The 17,889-nt window shown below is 39.9% G+C and overlaps 1 protein-coding gene across 1 annotated transcript in view; it reads right to left on the reverse strand.

Moving 5' to 3' along the window:
• The window catches only part of LOC126458245 (probable ubiquitin carboxyl-terminal hydrolase FAF-X), a 314,613-nt gene that overhangs the window by 233,200 nt on the left and 63,524 nt on the right, over positions 1–17,889 (reverse strand). The window contains exons 7-8 of the mRNA XM_050095144.1: positions 15,478–15,662; positions 8,586–8,724 (exon numbers count right to left, since the gene is read on the reverse strand). Of these exons, the coding sequence (XP_049951101.1) occupies positions 8,586–8,724; positions 15,478–15,662 (324 nt within the window). The remainder of the gene's footprint in view (positions 1–8,585; positions 8,725–15,477; positions 15,663–17,889) is intronic.

The raw sequence follows: 17,889 nt of genomic DNA on the forward strand, positions 1-17,889 counted from the left end.
GATTCAGTTCAATTATCGAACTTTCATTCGTTCCTCAATCTAGTGACATCGATTGGTATTATCTTCACAATGGGTCTTTCCACTGTAATTTATTCTTGTGATGACAACTGCTTTAAGTTTAATGTGATTTATTTCGTATGTTAGACATTTAATTCTAGATTAATTTTCTTTCCCCTTTCATCTGAATGTCACTATCTTGGCCTAAAGCTGATTAAAAGCCGGAAACGTTTTTCCTTGGAATTCTAATATGAGAACAGTGACCAAATTTTTCATTAGGAACACACTCAGGAAATCATTAAGGTCTCATAACCAAATGAAATACTGACTTGGGTTCTGAATGATGAAAAACAAAATTTCAGCCTTTGAATGTTACCTTTACTTAAAATAGGCTTAAATGTATGTATACCACATCCGAACATATATGGGAACTTTTACTGAAAACCAGTTCAAATTCAACGAAAGTTTGCTCACGTTAATAGAATTTAATACTATTTCATCTTGTGTTTCACAAAATTGTCTGTTTTTAAGCAGAGCTTTATACTGTTGTAGAGGCTAGTTCATAGTTTCTCACTTATCCATCTCTTGCACTAGTACCACACGTCAAACATCAAGTGATTGTGCAAGGTCGATATTATATCGAGTGCTTTGGCATATTGATAATCCTCGGGCCTATTCACATGCAAGTATTGTTTGATAGGCTCTACCCTCTGGAATTCTTCAAAATAAATTTGTAAAACCTCAATAGCCAAAGCTGCTTCTTGGAACGTAAGATGACACTATATTAATCTCTTAAACAATGTCAAAATGTTGATCTCGGCAGCAGTAGTTTAATCTTCAAATATAAGACAACTCCGTATTTTTCAAATTACAAATTTGGGAGGAAACCTCATCTTATAATTGGGTCAATACGGTACTTGGGGCAAGTGGCAAAGGTGGCAGTACAACAAAGCTGACAGTCATTATAAACTATCAATATTAGCATCAAATCCACAATTTTCAGGGTCGTTTTCCCATATGACCATTTCATGAGTATACCATGAATATCGGGAATCGAGTATAACATTAAATCTCCAACATCGCTGCGGCCGCAAAAAGATCCTGCAAGGACGGGACCATTGACGACTCAAGAGAATTGTTCAATGTGACAGAAGTGCAATCCTTCCACAAATTGCAGCAGATTTCAAAGCTGGGCCAGCAACAAGTGTCAGCATGCAAACCATTCAACGAAACACCATCGATATGGGCTTTTGGAGCTGAAGGCCCACTCGTGTGCCCTTGACGACTGCACGACACACCGCTGTACCCCTCGCTTGGGCCCGTCAACACCGACATTGGACTGTTGTTGATTGAAAATATGTTCCCTGGCTGGACGAGTCTCGTTTCAAATTGTATCGTGCAGATGGATGTGTACGGGTATTGAGACAACCTCATGAGTCCACGGACCCTACATGTCAGCAGGGAACTGTTTCAAGCTGGTGGAGACACTGTAATGGTGTGAGTTGTGTGAGCTGAAGTGATATGGGACCCCTGATACGTCTGACAGGTGACATGTATGTAAGCATCCTTTCTGGCCATCTGCATCCATTCATGTCCATCATGCATTCTGACGGACTTGGGAAATTCCAGCAGGACAATGTGACACTCCACACCTCTAGAATTGCTACAGAGTGGCTCCAGGAATACTCTTCTGAATTTAAGCACTTCTGCTGGCCACCAAACTCCCCAGGACATGAACATAATTGAGCATATCTGGGATGTCTTGCCTCCAACCCCTTGTATTCTTATGGATTTATGGACAGCTCTGCAGGATACATGGTGTCAATTCCCTCCAGCGCTACTTTCAACATTAGTCGAAGCCATGCCACATCATGTTGCAGCACTTCTGCATGCTCGTGAGGGCCCTATACAATATTAGGCAGGTGTACCAGTTTCTTTGGCTCTTCAATGTACTTTGAAAGAAACAGAATTCTTTCAGAATTTCTATAAGGAACTGAAATGGAAGAAACTTTTTTACCTAATTATTTATTGATGCAGTTCACAATTTTGATGGTGAAATTGGCACAATTGCAGTGCAAACACTTACTAACAGGCATCAAATATGCACTGCCTTCAACTGTAATTTGTGTGTCTTTTTTTTAACTTCAACTGCATATTAGAGCAAGAGTACAAGAGAAGACCGCTAAAAAAAGTTCCCTGTATTCTGCACTATGATGAGTTCTCAGAAATGTATTGGTTCCTTTTGGTTCTCTTCACACATTTCAAAGCAAGAATTAATGTAAATACTTTAGGAGTAAAAGAGACCGCTGCCTGAAAAGCAGAAGCATCGAGTCATCGATAGGGACAAAAAAGAGAGAGAGAGAGAGAGAGAGAGAGAGAGAGAGAGAACTTTCTAGATTTCAGAGTAAAGTCTTTCTCCATCTAGCGCACACACACACACACACACACACACACACACACACACACACACACACACACACACACCCTTTCACAGTGAAAGCTGGGCGCACAATGCCAGGGTTGCAATTGTGAGTGGGCTAGGGTGGGATTGGGGTTAGTTTGGGGATGGGGAGGGAGGGGGGGTAGGCAGGAAGAGGGTTTGGTGGGAGTGAGTAGCCCTAGCAGCTTACAGGGAGGCAGCCAGTTTGCTGCATGGGAACACAGGAAAAGGGGTGGGGGGGTGGCAGGTGCGTGGGATATGCATGTGAGCACATGTGAGAGAGCCAGGTGAAGTGGCACATGATTAAAATTATGTGAATTGGAAGGGGATGATAGGACAGAAGAAGGGGCAACTCTTGGGTGGAAGGTATGGAGAAGTGGGTTAATGGAGACCGAGGTCAGAAAAGTTAAGGGAGCAGAGGATGTTTTCAAGAATTACTCCCATCTGTGTAGTTCGAGAAAGTTAGTGATGGGGGGAAGGATCCAGATGGTACAAGTTGTGAAGCAGCCATTGATATCTAGCATGTTGTGCACAGCTGCATGTCGTGCCATCAGGTGGTCAACTTTGTTCTTGGCCATTAATTCTGATGGACAGCTGGATGGTTATGATACTAACGTAACAAGCTGTGCAGTGGTTGTATCACAGTTTGTATATGCATTGGCTGCTTTAATATATGGCCCTGCCTCTCATGGGGTAGGATAAGCCTGTGACAGGACTGTAGTAGAAAGTGCTGTGTTGGTGGGTTGGGCAGGTCTTGCACCCGAGTCTTCCAGAGGAATATTGTCTCTGTGGCGAAGGGTTGGGAGTGGGAATGGCATAAGGATGGACTACGATGTTATGTAGGTAGGCAATGGAATTCCACCTAAAAATGGGAGAGGTGGGAAGTTTTTAGAGAAAGATGTCCCTCACTTTAGGGCATGATGGTAGCTGATGAAAGATATGCTTTGATTGCTCCAGTCCAGATGATACTGAGTGACAAGGGATGCACTACTTTGTAGCTGTTTTTTGGGTGTGGTGGGAGGATGTGTGCGTATGAGAGAGAGAGAGAGAGAGAGAGAGAGAGAGAGAGAGGAATCGTCTCATTAGCGAAACAATGGCCAGAGACTGCTATTTGTTGTTACTTACACTGCTGCTTTCTTTGATAATAATCAACAAGAACTGTGTGTGATAGAAGATGTTCTGAAGGAGAGTTTAGCAAAAATTTTTCTTCATTTGAAAATCTTTGCAGTCGCCTCTTTAGTACATTATATTCCGCACAGAAATTAGTGTCATCTTAGATTTAAAAATCTAGTCAGTTGTCGTGCTTCATTTCTGACTGTATCATTATTCAGCATAAGAATCACTATTCGGCATAACAATAATACGAATATAAACATGGCGTGATATGCATATTCTTCCGTGTTTGCTGTTGTCTCACTATAGTTTCGTAGTTTATTAGGCAGACAGGATTTAAATGAGATAGAAGCAAACACGAAACAATACATGGCAAAATGTTTATATTCGTATTATTCTTATGGTGCAGAGAATACTGCATGTGATTCACAATTCATAAAAGTTCCTATTAGTAACCATCTCTTGTCATAAGTAGGAAAAAATTCAGAACGTAGAGTTGGCCGTATTGACAAACATCCCAAACAGTCTTGCCAGTCGGATTTTCGTAGTACATTGAAAGGCTGCTACATTCGAAGATGAACAATACGGAATTTGTATTTACTTCGTTGGATTATGTATGAAAATGCAGTGGTCGAAACTCGGTGCGGAGAAAAAAAATCTTGTCTTCCACCTTAATTTATTTACTGACGTAGAGGTTTTGGCGCCAGTATTTATCTTTGTGCCTGCAAAGCATGCCTCTGTAGCGCTACATATATTCAATGGCAGAAGTTAATTGTGGCGGCACCTACCAACATTTTACAGAACTTCCGGTTACTTTGCACTCAATTCTAAGCCGCAGGCGGTTTTCTGGATTAAAAAAACTGGAAAAAAAGTGCGGCTTAGATTCGAGTAAATACGGTAGGTTTGTGAGGGAGGGGGGAGGGGGGTAGTAGTACCAGTCAGTGAAGGTGCTCTTGAGATCTTCAGCATATCAGAGCAAGGGGGGTTCTCATCACAGCAGATGAGTGGCCAGGCTGTATGGAAGGGATTTTTTGGTGTGGAAAGTACGACAGCTGTCGAAACACAGGTACTGCAGGTGGCTGGTGAGTTTGATACGGACAGAGGTGTGGCTGGAGCCATACATCCAGGAAGGTTGAGGAGGACCAGCTGAAGTGACTGGAAGAGAATGCTTTTATGTTGTGAAGGAACGAGTTTAGGGTAACTTGGCCCCATGTCCAGACCATGATGGTATCATCAATGAACCTGAACCAGATGAGGTATTTTGAGAGGCTACAATGGTTTCCTTTAGATGGCCCATAAAAACTTTGGTATAGAAGGGTGCCATGCAGGTCACCCTGCTGATTTGTTTATATACCTTTTATTTGTTTATATACCTTTTCCTGGAGATACTAAAAGATATCAGATAGATTATATAATGGTAAGACAGAGATTTAGGAACCAGGTTTTAAATTGTAAGACATTTCCAGGGGCAGATGTGGACTCTGACCACAATCTATTGGTTATGACCTGTAGATTAAAACTGAAGAAACTGCAAAAAGGTGGGAATTTAAGGAGATGGGACCTGGATAAACTAAAAGAACCAGAGGTTGTACAGAGATTCAGGGAGAGCATAAGGGAGCAATTGACAGGGATGGGGGAAATAAATACAGTAGAAGAAGAATGGGTAGCTTTGAGGGATGAAGTAGTGAAGGCAGCAGAGGATCAAGTAGGTAAAAAGACGAGGGCTAGTAGAAATCCTTGGGTAACAGAAAAAATATTGAATTTACTTGATGAAAGGAGAAAATATAAAAATGCAGTAAGTGAAACAGGCAAAAAGGAATACAAACGTCTCAAAAATGAGATCGACAGGAAGTGCAAAATGGCTAAGCAGGGATGGCTAGAGGACAAATGTAAGGATGTAGAGGCCTATCTCACTAGGGGTAAGATAGATACCGCCTATAGGAAAATTAAAGAGACCTTTGGAGATAAGAGAACGACTTGTATGAATATCAAGAGCTCAGATGGAAACCCAGTTCTAAGCAAAGAAGGGAAAGCAGAAAGGAGGAAGGAGTATATAGAGGGTCTATACAAGGGCGATGTGCTTGAGGACAATATTATGGAAATGGAAGAGGATGTAGATGAAGATGAAATGGGAGATATGATACTGCGTGAAGAGTTTGACAGAGCACTGAAAGACCTGAGTCGAAACAAGGCCCCCGGAGTAGACAATATTCCATTGGAACTACTGACGGCCGTGGGAGAGCCAGTCCTGACAAAACTCTACCATCTGGTGAGCAAGATGTATGAAACAGGCGAAATACCCTCAGACTTCAAGAAGAATATAATAATTCCAATCCCAAAGAAAGCAGGTGTTGACAGATGTGAAAATTACCGAACTATCAGCTTAATAAGTCACAGCTGCAAAATACTAACACGAATTCTTTACAGACGAATGGAAAAACTAGTAGAAGCCAACCTCGGGGAAGATCAGTTTGGATTCCGTAGAAACACTGGAACACGTGAGGCAATACTGACCTTACGACTTATCTTAGAAGAAAGATTAAGGAAAGGCAAACCTACGTTTCTAGCATTTGTAGACTTAGAGAAAGCTTTTGACAATGTTGACTGGAATACTCTCTTTAAAATTCTAAAGGTGGCAGGGGTAAAATACAGGGAGCGAAAGGCTATTTACAATTTGTACAGAAACCAGATGGCAGTTATAAGAGTCGAGGGACATGAAAGGGAAGCAGTGGTTGGGAAGGGAGTAAGACAGGGTTGTAGCCTCTCCCCGATGTTGTTCAATCTGTATATTGAGCAAGCAGTAAAGGAAACAAAAGAAAAATTCGGAGTAGGTATTAAAATTCATGGAGAAGAAATAAAAACTTTGAGGTTCGCCGATGACATTGTAATTCTGTCAGAGACAGCAAAGGACTTGGAAGAGCAGTTGAATGGAATGGACAGTGTTTTGAAAGGAGGATATAAGATGAACATCAACAAAAGCAAAACAAGGATAATGGAATGTAGTCTAATTAAGTCGGGTGATGCTGAGGGAATTAGATTAGGAAATGAGGCACTTAAAGTAGTAAAGGAGTTTTGCTATTTGGGGAGCAAAATAACTGATGATGGTCGAAGTAGAGAGGATATAAAATGTAGGCTGGCAATGGCAAGGAAAGCGTTTCTGAAGAAGAGAAATTTGTTAACATCCAGTATTGATTTAAGTGTCAGGAAGCCATTTCTGAAAGTATTCGTATGGAGTGTAGCCATGTATGGAAGTGAAACATGGACGATAAATAGTTTGGACAAGAAGAGAATAGAAGCTTTCGAAATGTGGTGCTACAGAAGAATGCTGAAGATTAGATGGGTAGATCACATAACTAATGAGGAAGTATTGAATAGGATTGGGGAGAAGAGAAGTTTGTGGCACAACTTGACCAGAAGAAGGGATCGGTTGGTAGGACATGTTCTGAGGCATCAAGGGATCACCAATTTAGTATTGGAGGGCAGCGTGGAGGGTAAAAATCGTAGAGGGAGACCAAGAGATGAATACACTAAGCAGATTCAGAAGGATGTAGGTTGCAGTAGGTACTGGGAGATGAAAAAGCTTGCACAGGATAGAGTAGCATGGAGAGCTGCATCAAACCAGTCTCAGGACTGAAGACCACAACAACAACAACAACAACCTTTTCCTGAACAGAGAAATAGTTGTGCATCAGGATATACTTGGTAAGGAATATGAGGAATGAAGAAGTAGATTTGGAGGCTGAAGGATGTTGGGAGATGCAGTATTCAATAGCAACAAGGTCATGGGCATCAGGGATTTGGCACCAACAGTGATCAGATGGAATCCAGGAGGTAAAGGGTTGAGATGTTGAACAGTTAGTGAAGGAAGGGGTTAGTGCAGTGCGTGTGTATGTGCCCTGTTGGAGACAGTATGTACTCCAAAAGTTAGCAAGTTTTATTCTTTTTGTATCCTTGTCAATGACTCAAGATTTCTGCTTTTTGGCGAGTGGTCTCCATTACTCCTGAAGTATTTACATTTTATCAGAACTTTCCTACCACAATTAAAGTAAGAAATGAATCAATAAGCTATGCACAAAGTAAAACACAACAGAATGTGCAATGCATTTGGTAATAGCTACTGCACAACTGGTTGCTGACGTTGGAAATGTTTGAGGTATTTAAATACTTTAAAATACAATTTAATTTATAATTTGAATATAATTAAAAAATTACGGCTTAAAGTCAATGTGGTACCAGACTGCAAGTGAATAGCAACTGTTCATATATAGGTGTGCTGTTAGTTTTGCCAATGTATGTTTACATATATTCTTTTCCCAAACTGAGCTTCGCTAGATTACAATATTATTAACTGAAAATTATTTCTTATATTTATTTGCAGAAAATAAAGCTATTCCAAATGATCTCCGACAAAAATAGTACCTCGCGGTACAATTCACAGCGAAATAATATTTATTACCTAAATTACCATTTTAGCATTTTGAGGCAGAATTCACAACAACATTCACAAATGTGAATTTTTCAGGTCCCTATTAATGGGAGTAAGAAAGGAAAGACAGGTCCTTATTAAAACCGCGCGGCACTACGGTTGCAGGTTCGAATCCTGCCTCGGGCATGGATATGTGTGATGTCCTTAGGTTAGTTAGGTTTAAGTAGTTCTAAGTTCTAGGGGACTGATGACCTCAGAAGTGGGCAAGTCTCACAGTGCTCAGAGCCATTTGAACCATTTTTTTTTTGTAAATATGTTCAATGGAAGATAAGAAGTAATAAAGCTCTGTGTTCTGCTGTATGTTATATGCAACTCATAAATAAAGTAAAAAATTAAATCTGAAATAATACTGTGTGAACAGTGCTGGAAGGGTGGGGAGTGGGGGGGGGGGGGGGAGATGGAGGGATGGGGAGTGCAGGGGGGGGGGGGGGGGGGGAGTGCAACTCCATACAAAAGGGCCTTAAAGTCAGAATGACTACTCAGGAGCAACACAGAACCACATATTACTTAACAACACTAGAGAAGCAATTAAAAATATGTAGATCTTACTGCCATTCTCTCTGCTGTCAACCACTCTTCCTCTTCTAAGCCAGTGTGACGATGAGGGTAGTAAGTTACACTAGCTATTACTTTGTTAACCTCATTAAGAGCATTCATCTTTCCATTGAATGAGGAGATCTGAAGCAACCTGGAGAAAAGAAATGTAATATCATCATCATCATCATCTACTTTTGCACTTTTATCTTTTCTTCAGACAAAAACCACATTACCTGAAAAGTATTAAAAATGATCACCACAACTTTTTTGATATTCTAAGCTTTCACTTTCACGTTATTGGGTTTTAGTGGCAAAAGTTACCTGTTCAGACTTTTTCAGGCTTGATTAATTTTAGTTAGAAACACTTTATACAAATTCAATTTTTATTGTTTCAGTGTTTTTCCTCAGCTTCAGTGCACTAAAAATACATAAATTGCTTCATCGGGATGCATTTTTCTTTTATTACAAAACATGCTCATGCTCAGTGATTAAGCTATACTGTGTACATTATTTGCAAAACGTTTCATTCTTAATTAAAGTGCTATCTGAATACATCACTCTTGGGCAAAACTGTATTAAGTCTATAATGACCTAAAAATAAAAAAATTAAAAAAAAATATTATGCATATTTATTGTTTAGAGCATTATCACAGTGCGCTTTACAAATAGAGCTAAATGTTTCTGATGAATGATCTATCAATTTACAAAGTGATCCAGCAGATGGGAATACTAAAGTAATACCAGTAGTTAAGAAAGGAAGATGGCCACATACACAATCTCCAAGGAGTGGATGGTTTGGGTTGAAACTGCAGAGTTACTCATAAATCAACAGTGTCAGTATAAACCATCTCACCAAACCATCCACTATTTTAATTACAGTCACAGATTCAATGTCCATAATGCATAAGATTGGGACGGGGGAGAGACAAATTGGTCAATACCATAATGTAGCGTTTAAGGACAAATGCCCTAAACAAGCATACTGTTGAGCAAAGTCATGACTGTCATGCCTTTAATGCAAGCTATTGGATGATGAGGCATTTTAAAGTGTGTGTTTTACTTCCTCCCAAATTGTTTTCAGCTCTGCAGAAATAAGGCCAGTGCTAAAAGTAATGAGAAATCAAAGTCTCCAAACACTTAAGAGGGAGAAATAGCAAGATAATGGAGACGACAATAATCACCTGTCACAATTTAATACTCCTCAATGTCAGTGGCTTTGTTGAAAGCAGTAGCAGTATATGCAACTGCCTCTTCTTCATATGGTAGTGGAATTTGGTACTGTCTGTAACATGTGCCACTCCACCTGGTCACAAGAAAGCCGAGTGCACAAAGCTGCACTACCTCACATTGAGATCCTAGGAAATTATACTCTCCCTACTCAGCTTCATTTGGGAAACAGATTTATCTCATACTTCAATGAATGTAGTTCTCACACAATTCCTGAAGATTGGTAGAAGCAGTGCTTGCCTGAGTAATTACTCTATGATGTCTTCACTTGTTGCATGCTCTGTACAACACTAGTTGACATCTCCTTGAAAACTAGAAAATTCGTTCCACCACCAATAACCAAATCCTGTTGTAGTCAACAGGCTTCAGTATTCAAGTTTCAGACACACGATATCCTCCCACAACTTCACAAATGTTACTTCCAGGGACATTTATTCGCCTTCACATGATCCTTCCTGTCACATTATTATAAGGTATCAAACCAGAGAAGTTCTGTGTGACCAGTTTGTACAGGATTTTGGTCAACTTCAAGTTAATACTTCTCAGATCACATTGTTATTGACGTAATGACTAGACTATTTCCACATTTAGAAGTCAAGTGCATTGTTCAATACACAGGGATGAATTAGAAATACACTGTTCCGCCTCCAAACCTACACACATATATATCAGCTGTATCTGATGAAGAAAGGGACTAAAGAACAGATGCAATGACTTCTGACAGATTAATGTGTGTGTATTAATTTCAATAAACATTAAAATATTTCTAAACAACCTGTTTTCTAGCTTTTTGGGTACTCTTCTAAGTGAACACTTTTTTCATGTTTCTGAGGAATTCCTCTGCAGCTGTTTTTTGGGGGTGGAAGGAGGATTAGGAGCGTGTGTGTGAGGACATGCAATATGTGCATAGCCCGTGCGGATTGTTGCTGCTGCATCTCATGCCCCAAATTATTCCCATCGATAATTATATTTATTCCTACTTATCCTATTTTGTACTTCACCCTCACATATTTTGCCCTCTATTTTCCATGATGAGCTGTGCCACATGCATTTGGGATCTACCAATCCTCTTTCCCCCTCTCTTCCCTCGTCCCAACACATGCAAACTTGCACACATCATCCATTCCTTTTCTAGAACGTTTCCGTTCGTTTTTAACATATTTGTGTGTATTTTTACATAGTTTTACACATTTTTTGCAGATTTGTGCATGTTTTTGCATGTCTTTATGTATTGGTAAGCCCCTTTTCTGTTACCACACTCCTCTCACAATTGTGACACCTTTGTTTGCCTATTTCATCATACCCAATTCCCCTATGCCATCCTTACCATAATAGGCCCCTGCTCCATCTTTCTGCAATAGTTTGGAAAAGTATGCCTTTCCCTATCCAGAATCCGAGCCCACATCCTGCGGAATCCCCCCCAACAGCCTAAACATACTATGTCCCTTCTCTGGATCCCACCCTCCTCCTCCTCTCACAATGAGCTTCAACTGTTCAGTATCAGACATTCCCCGGCCCACACAAACCTGGCACTTGTGCATAGCCTGGTTTTGTTTTGTTTGGTTTTAGGGGATCCCATTTTGCATTCATTACACTACATCACATGTCTCAACGAGGATACCGTAAATATTTGATGAGGGCAGTTATTTGCTGGGATGATCTGTATGCTTGGTATCTCACATACCTACCATCACCTAATATTCTGCCAATATGAAGATGCCCGAATCAGGCGAAAACACAACATTGGTAAATAAATAATAAATACATCCCTGCAACCAAGACTGTTTGTTTCTTCATATCAAGAAAGAGACCAGAAACCTGGGCCAATGGCTTCCTTCTTCATCATGACAACATTCCGTGTCCCACATCACTTTTGATTCGCGAGTTTTTGGCTGGAAAAAGTGTTCCTGTGCCCACATTTGCCTTATCAGATTTTGTACTGTCAACTTCTTGTTCTTCCCAAACATTAAAAACATGCTTAAAGGAAAACGTTTTGACACCATTCGTGACATTAAGGGGCCACGACAGAGCAGCTGAATGTCGCTGGTGAAGTGTACCTGGCAATATAAAAAGATGTGGCGAGTATCGTGTAGTTAGCAGTGAAGCAGGAACAGCTTAATGTGTGTGTGTGTGTGTGTGTGTGTGTGTGTGTGTGTGTGTGTGTGCGCGCGCGCGTGCGCGTTGGACAATGACTTTTGCCTGTCTGCTGCTCAGTACCATCTCCTCGTAAGTACTGTTACGTTATATAAATAATTATGTATATTCTGCTCTAACTGTCACAAGGAATTAAAAACACTTGATCAATGAAGACTAAGATGAATTACGGATTACAAATCCTAACAGATTGTAGAGCACCATATGTACACTGTTAAAAGAGAAAGTATAGGAAACTAAAAACTGGTTTTCTAAGGCATGTGCTGAAAAAGCTAGGAAAGCTTAGTATAATAACTGAAATACTGAAACAAAAAACTGAATCATCTGGAATGAAACCTTTTCTCTGCAATGGAGAATGCACTGTTTTTAAACTTCCTGACATCTACACCTCCATCTACATTCACATCTACAACATTACTCTGCAATTCACACTTTTGTCTCTACCATTCCATTCTTCAGGAGCATGTGGGAAAAATGAACACTTAAATCTTTCCTTGCGAGTTCCAATTTCTCCTATTGTAGTGTGATGATAATTTCTCCACATTTTCACATTCGGGGAGAAAGGTGGCAATTGAAATTTTGTGGAAAGATCTCACCAAAACCCAAAAAGTGTGCATGTTTTAATGACTAACACCCCAGCTTTGCATATTCTATGCATGAACATACTCCTCCCTCCCTCCCTCCCTCTCTCTCTCTCTCTCTCTCTCTCTCTCTCTCTCTCTCTCTCTCTCTCTCAATTATACAAAATGAGCGGCCATTGTTGGAACTTCTTGATGTCTTATGTCAATGCTATCTGGTATGGATCTCCTACCATGTAGTAGTACTCCAGAAAAGGATGATCAAGCATAGTGTCAGCAGTCCTTTAGTAGATTTGTTGTACCCTCTACGTGATCTCCCAACAAAATGCGGCCTCTGATTCGCCTTACCCACAAATTTTCTATGTGATGGTTCCAATTTAAATTGTTCATCAATTCTAATCCCTAGGTATTTAGACAAATCTAACCACTTAAACATCCCCATGCACGTGGTCTGTCTGTTGCTGAACATTTCCTTAGTCAGCACTCACCTGATTCCAAACCCATGACATCCTTCCCACTCACCTTCATCAACTTTATGCTTAACAACAACTGCTTTACTTTTGAGGGTCTGACATGCAAGCAGATCAGGAGCACGGCCTTGAAACCAGGATGGCTCCTTCTTTGCTAACCTTTTAACAGTTCACTTGGATGTGGACTTTCACAGGAACTGTATGCCTTCAGCCCCTGGTTTGGTTTGGATACATTGATGAGATCTTTGGCGTAAGGACTCATGGTGAGGCTGCCCTGTTCAAATTCTTGTAATCTCTAAATACATTCTCCAACCTAAATTTCACATGGTCCTACTCCAAATCCCATACCAGTTCCCTTGATTTGACCTCATTCTCACCGAGGGTCAGCTACATCCTTCTGTTCACATTGAAGCTACTAACAAACAATAGTACTTACATGCCGACAGCTGTCATCCTCTCCACATCAAATGTTCCCTCTCATACAGCCTTGGCATTCATGGCAAACATATTTGTTCAGATGCAGACCCTCTACAGCAATACTCTACCATTCTCACCTCAGCCTAGATCAAAAGCAGATTTTTCCTGAAATCTCCCTACCCTATGGCTATCCCCACTCTAAGACTTGCCCTATGCACCCTCCTACCATGACCTATAGCAGCCCTGTAACTGGCGCAACATATGCTATCAAAGGGACAGCCACCAGTGAAACAATACGTCGTATACCAGCTGTTAAGCAAACATTGTTTGCCCTTTTACATTAGCGTGACAACCACCAAATTATCAGTCAGAATGAATGGGCATAGGCAGAGGGTGTATACTGGCAAAACACAATATCCTGTTGCAGAGCATGTTCTACAACACGACAGTCATGACCCCTGTGACTGTTTCATCACTTTTACACTTGAACTCTTCCCTGAGAAACCAATTTCTCAAAACTCCATAGGTGAGAAATGGCATTACATGTCCTTGGTTCTTGCTACCCACGTGGCCTTAATTTATGGTAATTTCTTCGATCTCTGAATTTCTTCATGGTTACTATTCTTCTCTGTGTTCCCTCCAGTCTATCTTATTTTCTGACCTTCAATTCCCCCTCCACCTCTACCACATGCAATACACTTCATCTTTTTGTTCTTAGTAACTTATACTGATCTCTGTCTTGCATATTACCCATCAACCACCTTTAAACTCTCAATCCTGGTGCAGTCCTCAATAACCAGTCTCCTTATCATCCCAACTGGTACATTTCCCCTGACATGGGGTTCTGGGATACTTCTCTGAACTCTCTCCCCATGTCCTAAACCTCAACAGTACTCTTCCTTTTCCTTCAACCCCTCTGCCTGAAGAGGTCACTGGCTCCAAAAGCTTGCAAATGTCAATATCTTTTTATATATGTGCTCTCCTGCTGTTGCTTGGTGATTAGATTTTTTTATTTATCCAATTGCATGTTTTCACAAAGTGTTTATTTTCATTGATACAAATTTATATCATGTAACATGCAGATGATATTTAATGGATTTCTTTTATTACTCATGGGGTGGGCCTCATGAGTTTTATAACTCAGGGCCCATTACCACTTTTCGAACCGAGAAGATATCCCGGGTAATTATGTGATACTGCGTTATGATCTTCTGACAAGTCTACCAGATGGCTAACGACAACATCATCTGCAAACAAGCTAAGACGGCTGCTCAGTTCATCTACTAAATGATTTATATTGATTAAGAACAGAAGAGACCCTTAACACTTCCTTGGAGAATGCCAGGTATCACTTCTGTTTCACTTAATGACTTTCTATCTTGTCCTAGCTGACAAGAAATCCCAAATCCAATGGTATAACTCAAGACTGTACTCCATGGGCACACAATTTTATTAGAAGCCGCTTGTGAGGAATGGAGTCTAAAGTCTTTTGAAAATCCAGGCATATGGAATTCAAAAGTCGATAGCACTCATTACGTTGTGTGAATAAATGGCCAGTGGTGTTTCACAAGAACAATGTTTTCTGAACGCTTGCCATCTGTGTTAATAAATCTTTTTCTTTGAGGTAATTCAGAACGTGGTCCCAGGTTTGAGTCTCAGCCCCCCCCCCCCCTCCCCCCCACACACACACTTTTAATCTGCTAGGAAGTTTCATAAAATATAATGAGAGTGAAAGCTCAAAATTACTGGTAAATGAGACACTTTAATAAAAAAAGATCTTGCTTAGCACAAAAAAAGAAAATCTGGCAACACTTTTTCCCAAAAGAAACTTATTCCATGTTGCAAGACTTTCCTCAAGCATTGTCTTCGTGCTTATCTCACTGCTCACTGTTTCCTCTAAGCAGCTGGGGCTGTTAAAAAATATGGAAGGAAGGAAGGAAGGAAGAACATCTAAAGCTGCTGCTTGGAAAACTCAAAAATCCCAACAAACCACCAACCAACACATACTCACTTTGAAAATGTGCACTACTACTTACAAGATGGCCATGAGTATCTCACCTGAGTATCATCTTCAGTCTGAATATTTCGAGGTTCTTTATCATCTCTTCCTGGTTAGGAACACGAGATACCAAACATTTTGCTGCCTTTATGATAGCAGATATTGCATCATTTTTTGATTCATTCTTTGCTTCTTTCTTCAGTTCATCATCTGTCAGATTATCCAGAATCCCAGGAATCATTTCCTAAAGGAATGTAAAGTAATTAGCTTTCATTAGAACATGCAATTTTTCCGTTACTGATATTTTTGGTGAAGGGCTTACAGAATGATGATCTAATTTTGGAACACAAAATTAAGGCTAACATTGCCTTTTTAATTCCATGTTACTACACAGCATATGTTCTGACACATAATTCTCCAACTTAAAACCTCACTACCTACCTACCCCCCCCCCCCCCACCCCAATTGCCACAACAATAATTCATGGCATTTGGTTAAAGTTCCAGAATCAGAAGATCATTCTGCAAGGAACAAGATGATAGTAAGAATCTGTGACAAAACTAAACAAAGTAAGTAGTCATACACAAAAGACATAAATAGTAGTGTGCTGATAACAGAACTTGTCAAGCACTTTACAAAATTTAGAACAACCTACCAATCACGGTGGTGACGATAGAAAGCAAATTATTATATAGTTTTTCATTAATCAGGTATTAAATTGATCAATTTTATTTCAACTTACATGTTAATCAGCTTTTTTTGGCACTATCTAAAACACTTCTATTTACATTTACGCATTACAAACTATCTGAGCAAACACAATGGAAGTGAGGTATTACTAATATTGCTCATTTCCTCCTTCTCTTTCCTGATCTTGTGCTCAAGAAACAACTGTCCAATTGCTTCTTTGCGTGCCATAATTTGACAATCATCACTGTGGTCCTTGCATGACATACACGAAGATGGAGAAGAGGTGTGGGAGGGATAACAAGTTCTTAGAATTCTTTGTACGGCCTGGCTTACTGAATTTTACAAGTAACTCTTTGCTATGATCTTACTTGTACTGTCTTCCACTGGAGTTTCATCACAGTTATTGTAATGCTCTCCAGCAGGTCAATCAAACCCATTATAAATCATGTTGCTTGTTCCCAACTGAACATTTCTTAGTCACTCATACTTCGTAGCAATGCAAAAATTGTGTTATAATCTTATGATTTTACAAGTAAATATTTTTCTACGGAATTCCAGTCTGTGATAACAACTATCAAGAAGGCAGGAGGGAAGAGAACATAAGGCAATCAGCCCCCCTTCTGTCAGCAACATCTTTACTTTTTGCTGCTTCAGTCAATTACGTAACTTTATTGGATTATCTGTGTGGCCAACCATGTCAATTATCAAAACATTTTTGATTAAAAAAGATTAAAAGGCCCATTTCTGCTCTGTGTTTCTAAATGGACAAGAAAACAACATTGGAACATACCTTTTCAGAGATTTGTGGGATAAAATTATTTTGGTGAGTTAAATAGCTGATACAACCTACATGACTAATATGCAATTCACAGTTATGTGCTTGTTGGAGGATTCATCAAACTACCTTCAGATTACCTCTCTACCGACCTAAAAGTGAGCAGTGAAAAAATGTACATTTAAACATTTCTGTGTTTCTGCAGTGATCATTCTCCTTAGGTAGGCTGGTGGCAACAAAATATTTTTGCATTCAGAGGAGAAGGTTGGTGATTAAGATTTGATGGAAAAACCTCATCGCAATAAAAAAAATTGCCCTCATTTTAGCGATTACCACCCCAATTTGCATATGATATCCACGATACTCTCTCCCCTATTTCACTGTAACACAAAATGACCTGTCCTCTTCTGGTCTTTTTCAGTGTTCTCCATAAACCCTATCTGGTAAGGATCACACAAAACTCCAGAAGAGGACAGACACACAGTGTAGGCAGTCTCTTTAGCAGACCTGTTGCACCTTCTATGCATTCTGTGAGTTTGTGAACACTTGACTTTGGTTAGAAAACTGACTTTCAGGCAATAAAAGAAATTAAAATATCATTTAAACTGTTCATCCTGAGTAATAAGGAGCAATCTGTAAATATTCAACTTCAAGGAAGATAATTTCTCAGCCAATATCACATCTGTAAAATCTTTAGAATGACCATTCTTAGTAAAGCAGAAAGCTTTAATTACGACAGTCTTTTCGTTGTGCCTATCTGCGACTCAGAATCTCTGCTATATGGTGAGTAGCAACTTCCCTTTCCATAATATTTTTACATTCCATCCTGAATATTCCATTGTTGAATTATAGATATAAATGTACTCCATTTCTTAAGTAGCTGGACATTTGATGTAAGACGCATAGGCATGTCAATCTACCTGGCTAAAGAAGATATAGAGTACACTATTAGCTCTAATTGGACATTTGTTTTAACCCTTACCAAGGGATGTAAACTGTGGAAGTG

The sequence above is a fragment of the Schistocerca serialis genome, chromosome 2, assembly GCF_023864345.2.
Source record: "Schistocerca serialis cubense isolate TAMUIC-IGC-003099 chromosome 2, iqSchSeri2.2, whole genome shotgun sequence".
Lineage (NCBI taxonomy): Eukaryota > Metazoa > Arthropoda > Insecta > Orthoptera > Acrididae > Schistocerca > Schistocerca serialis.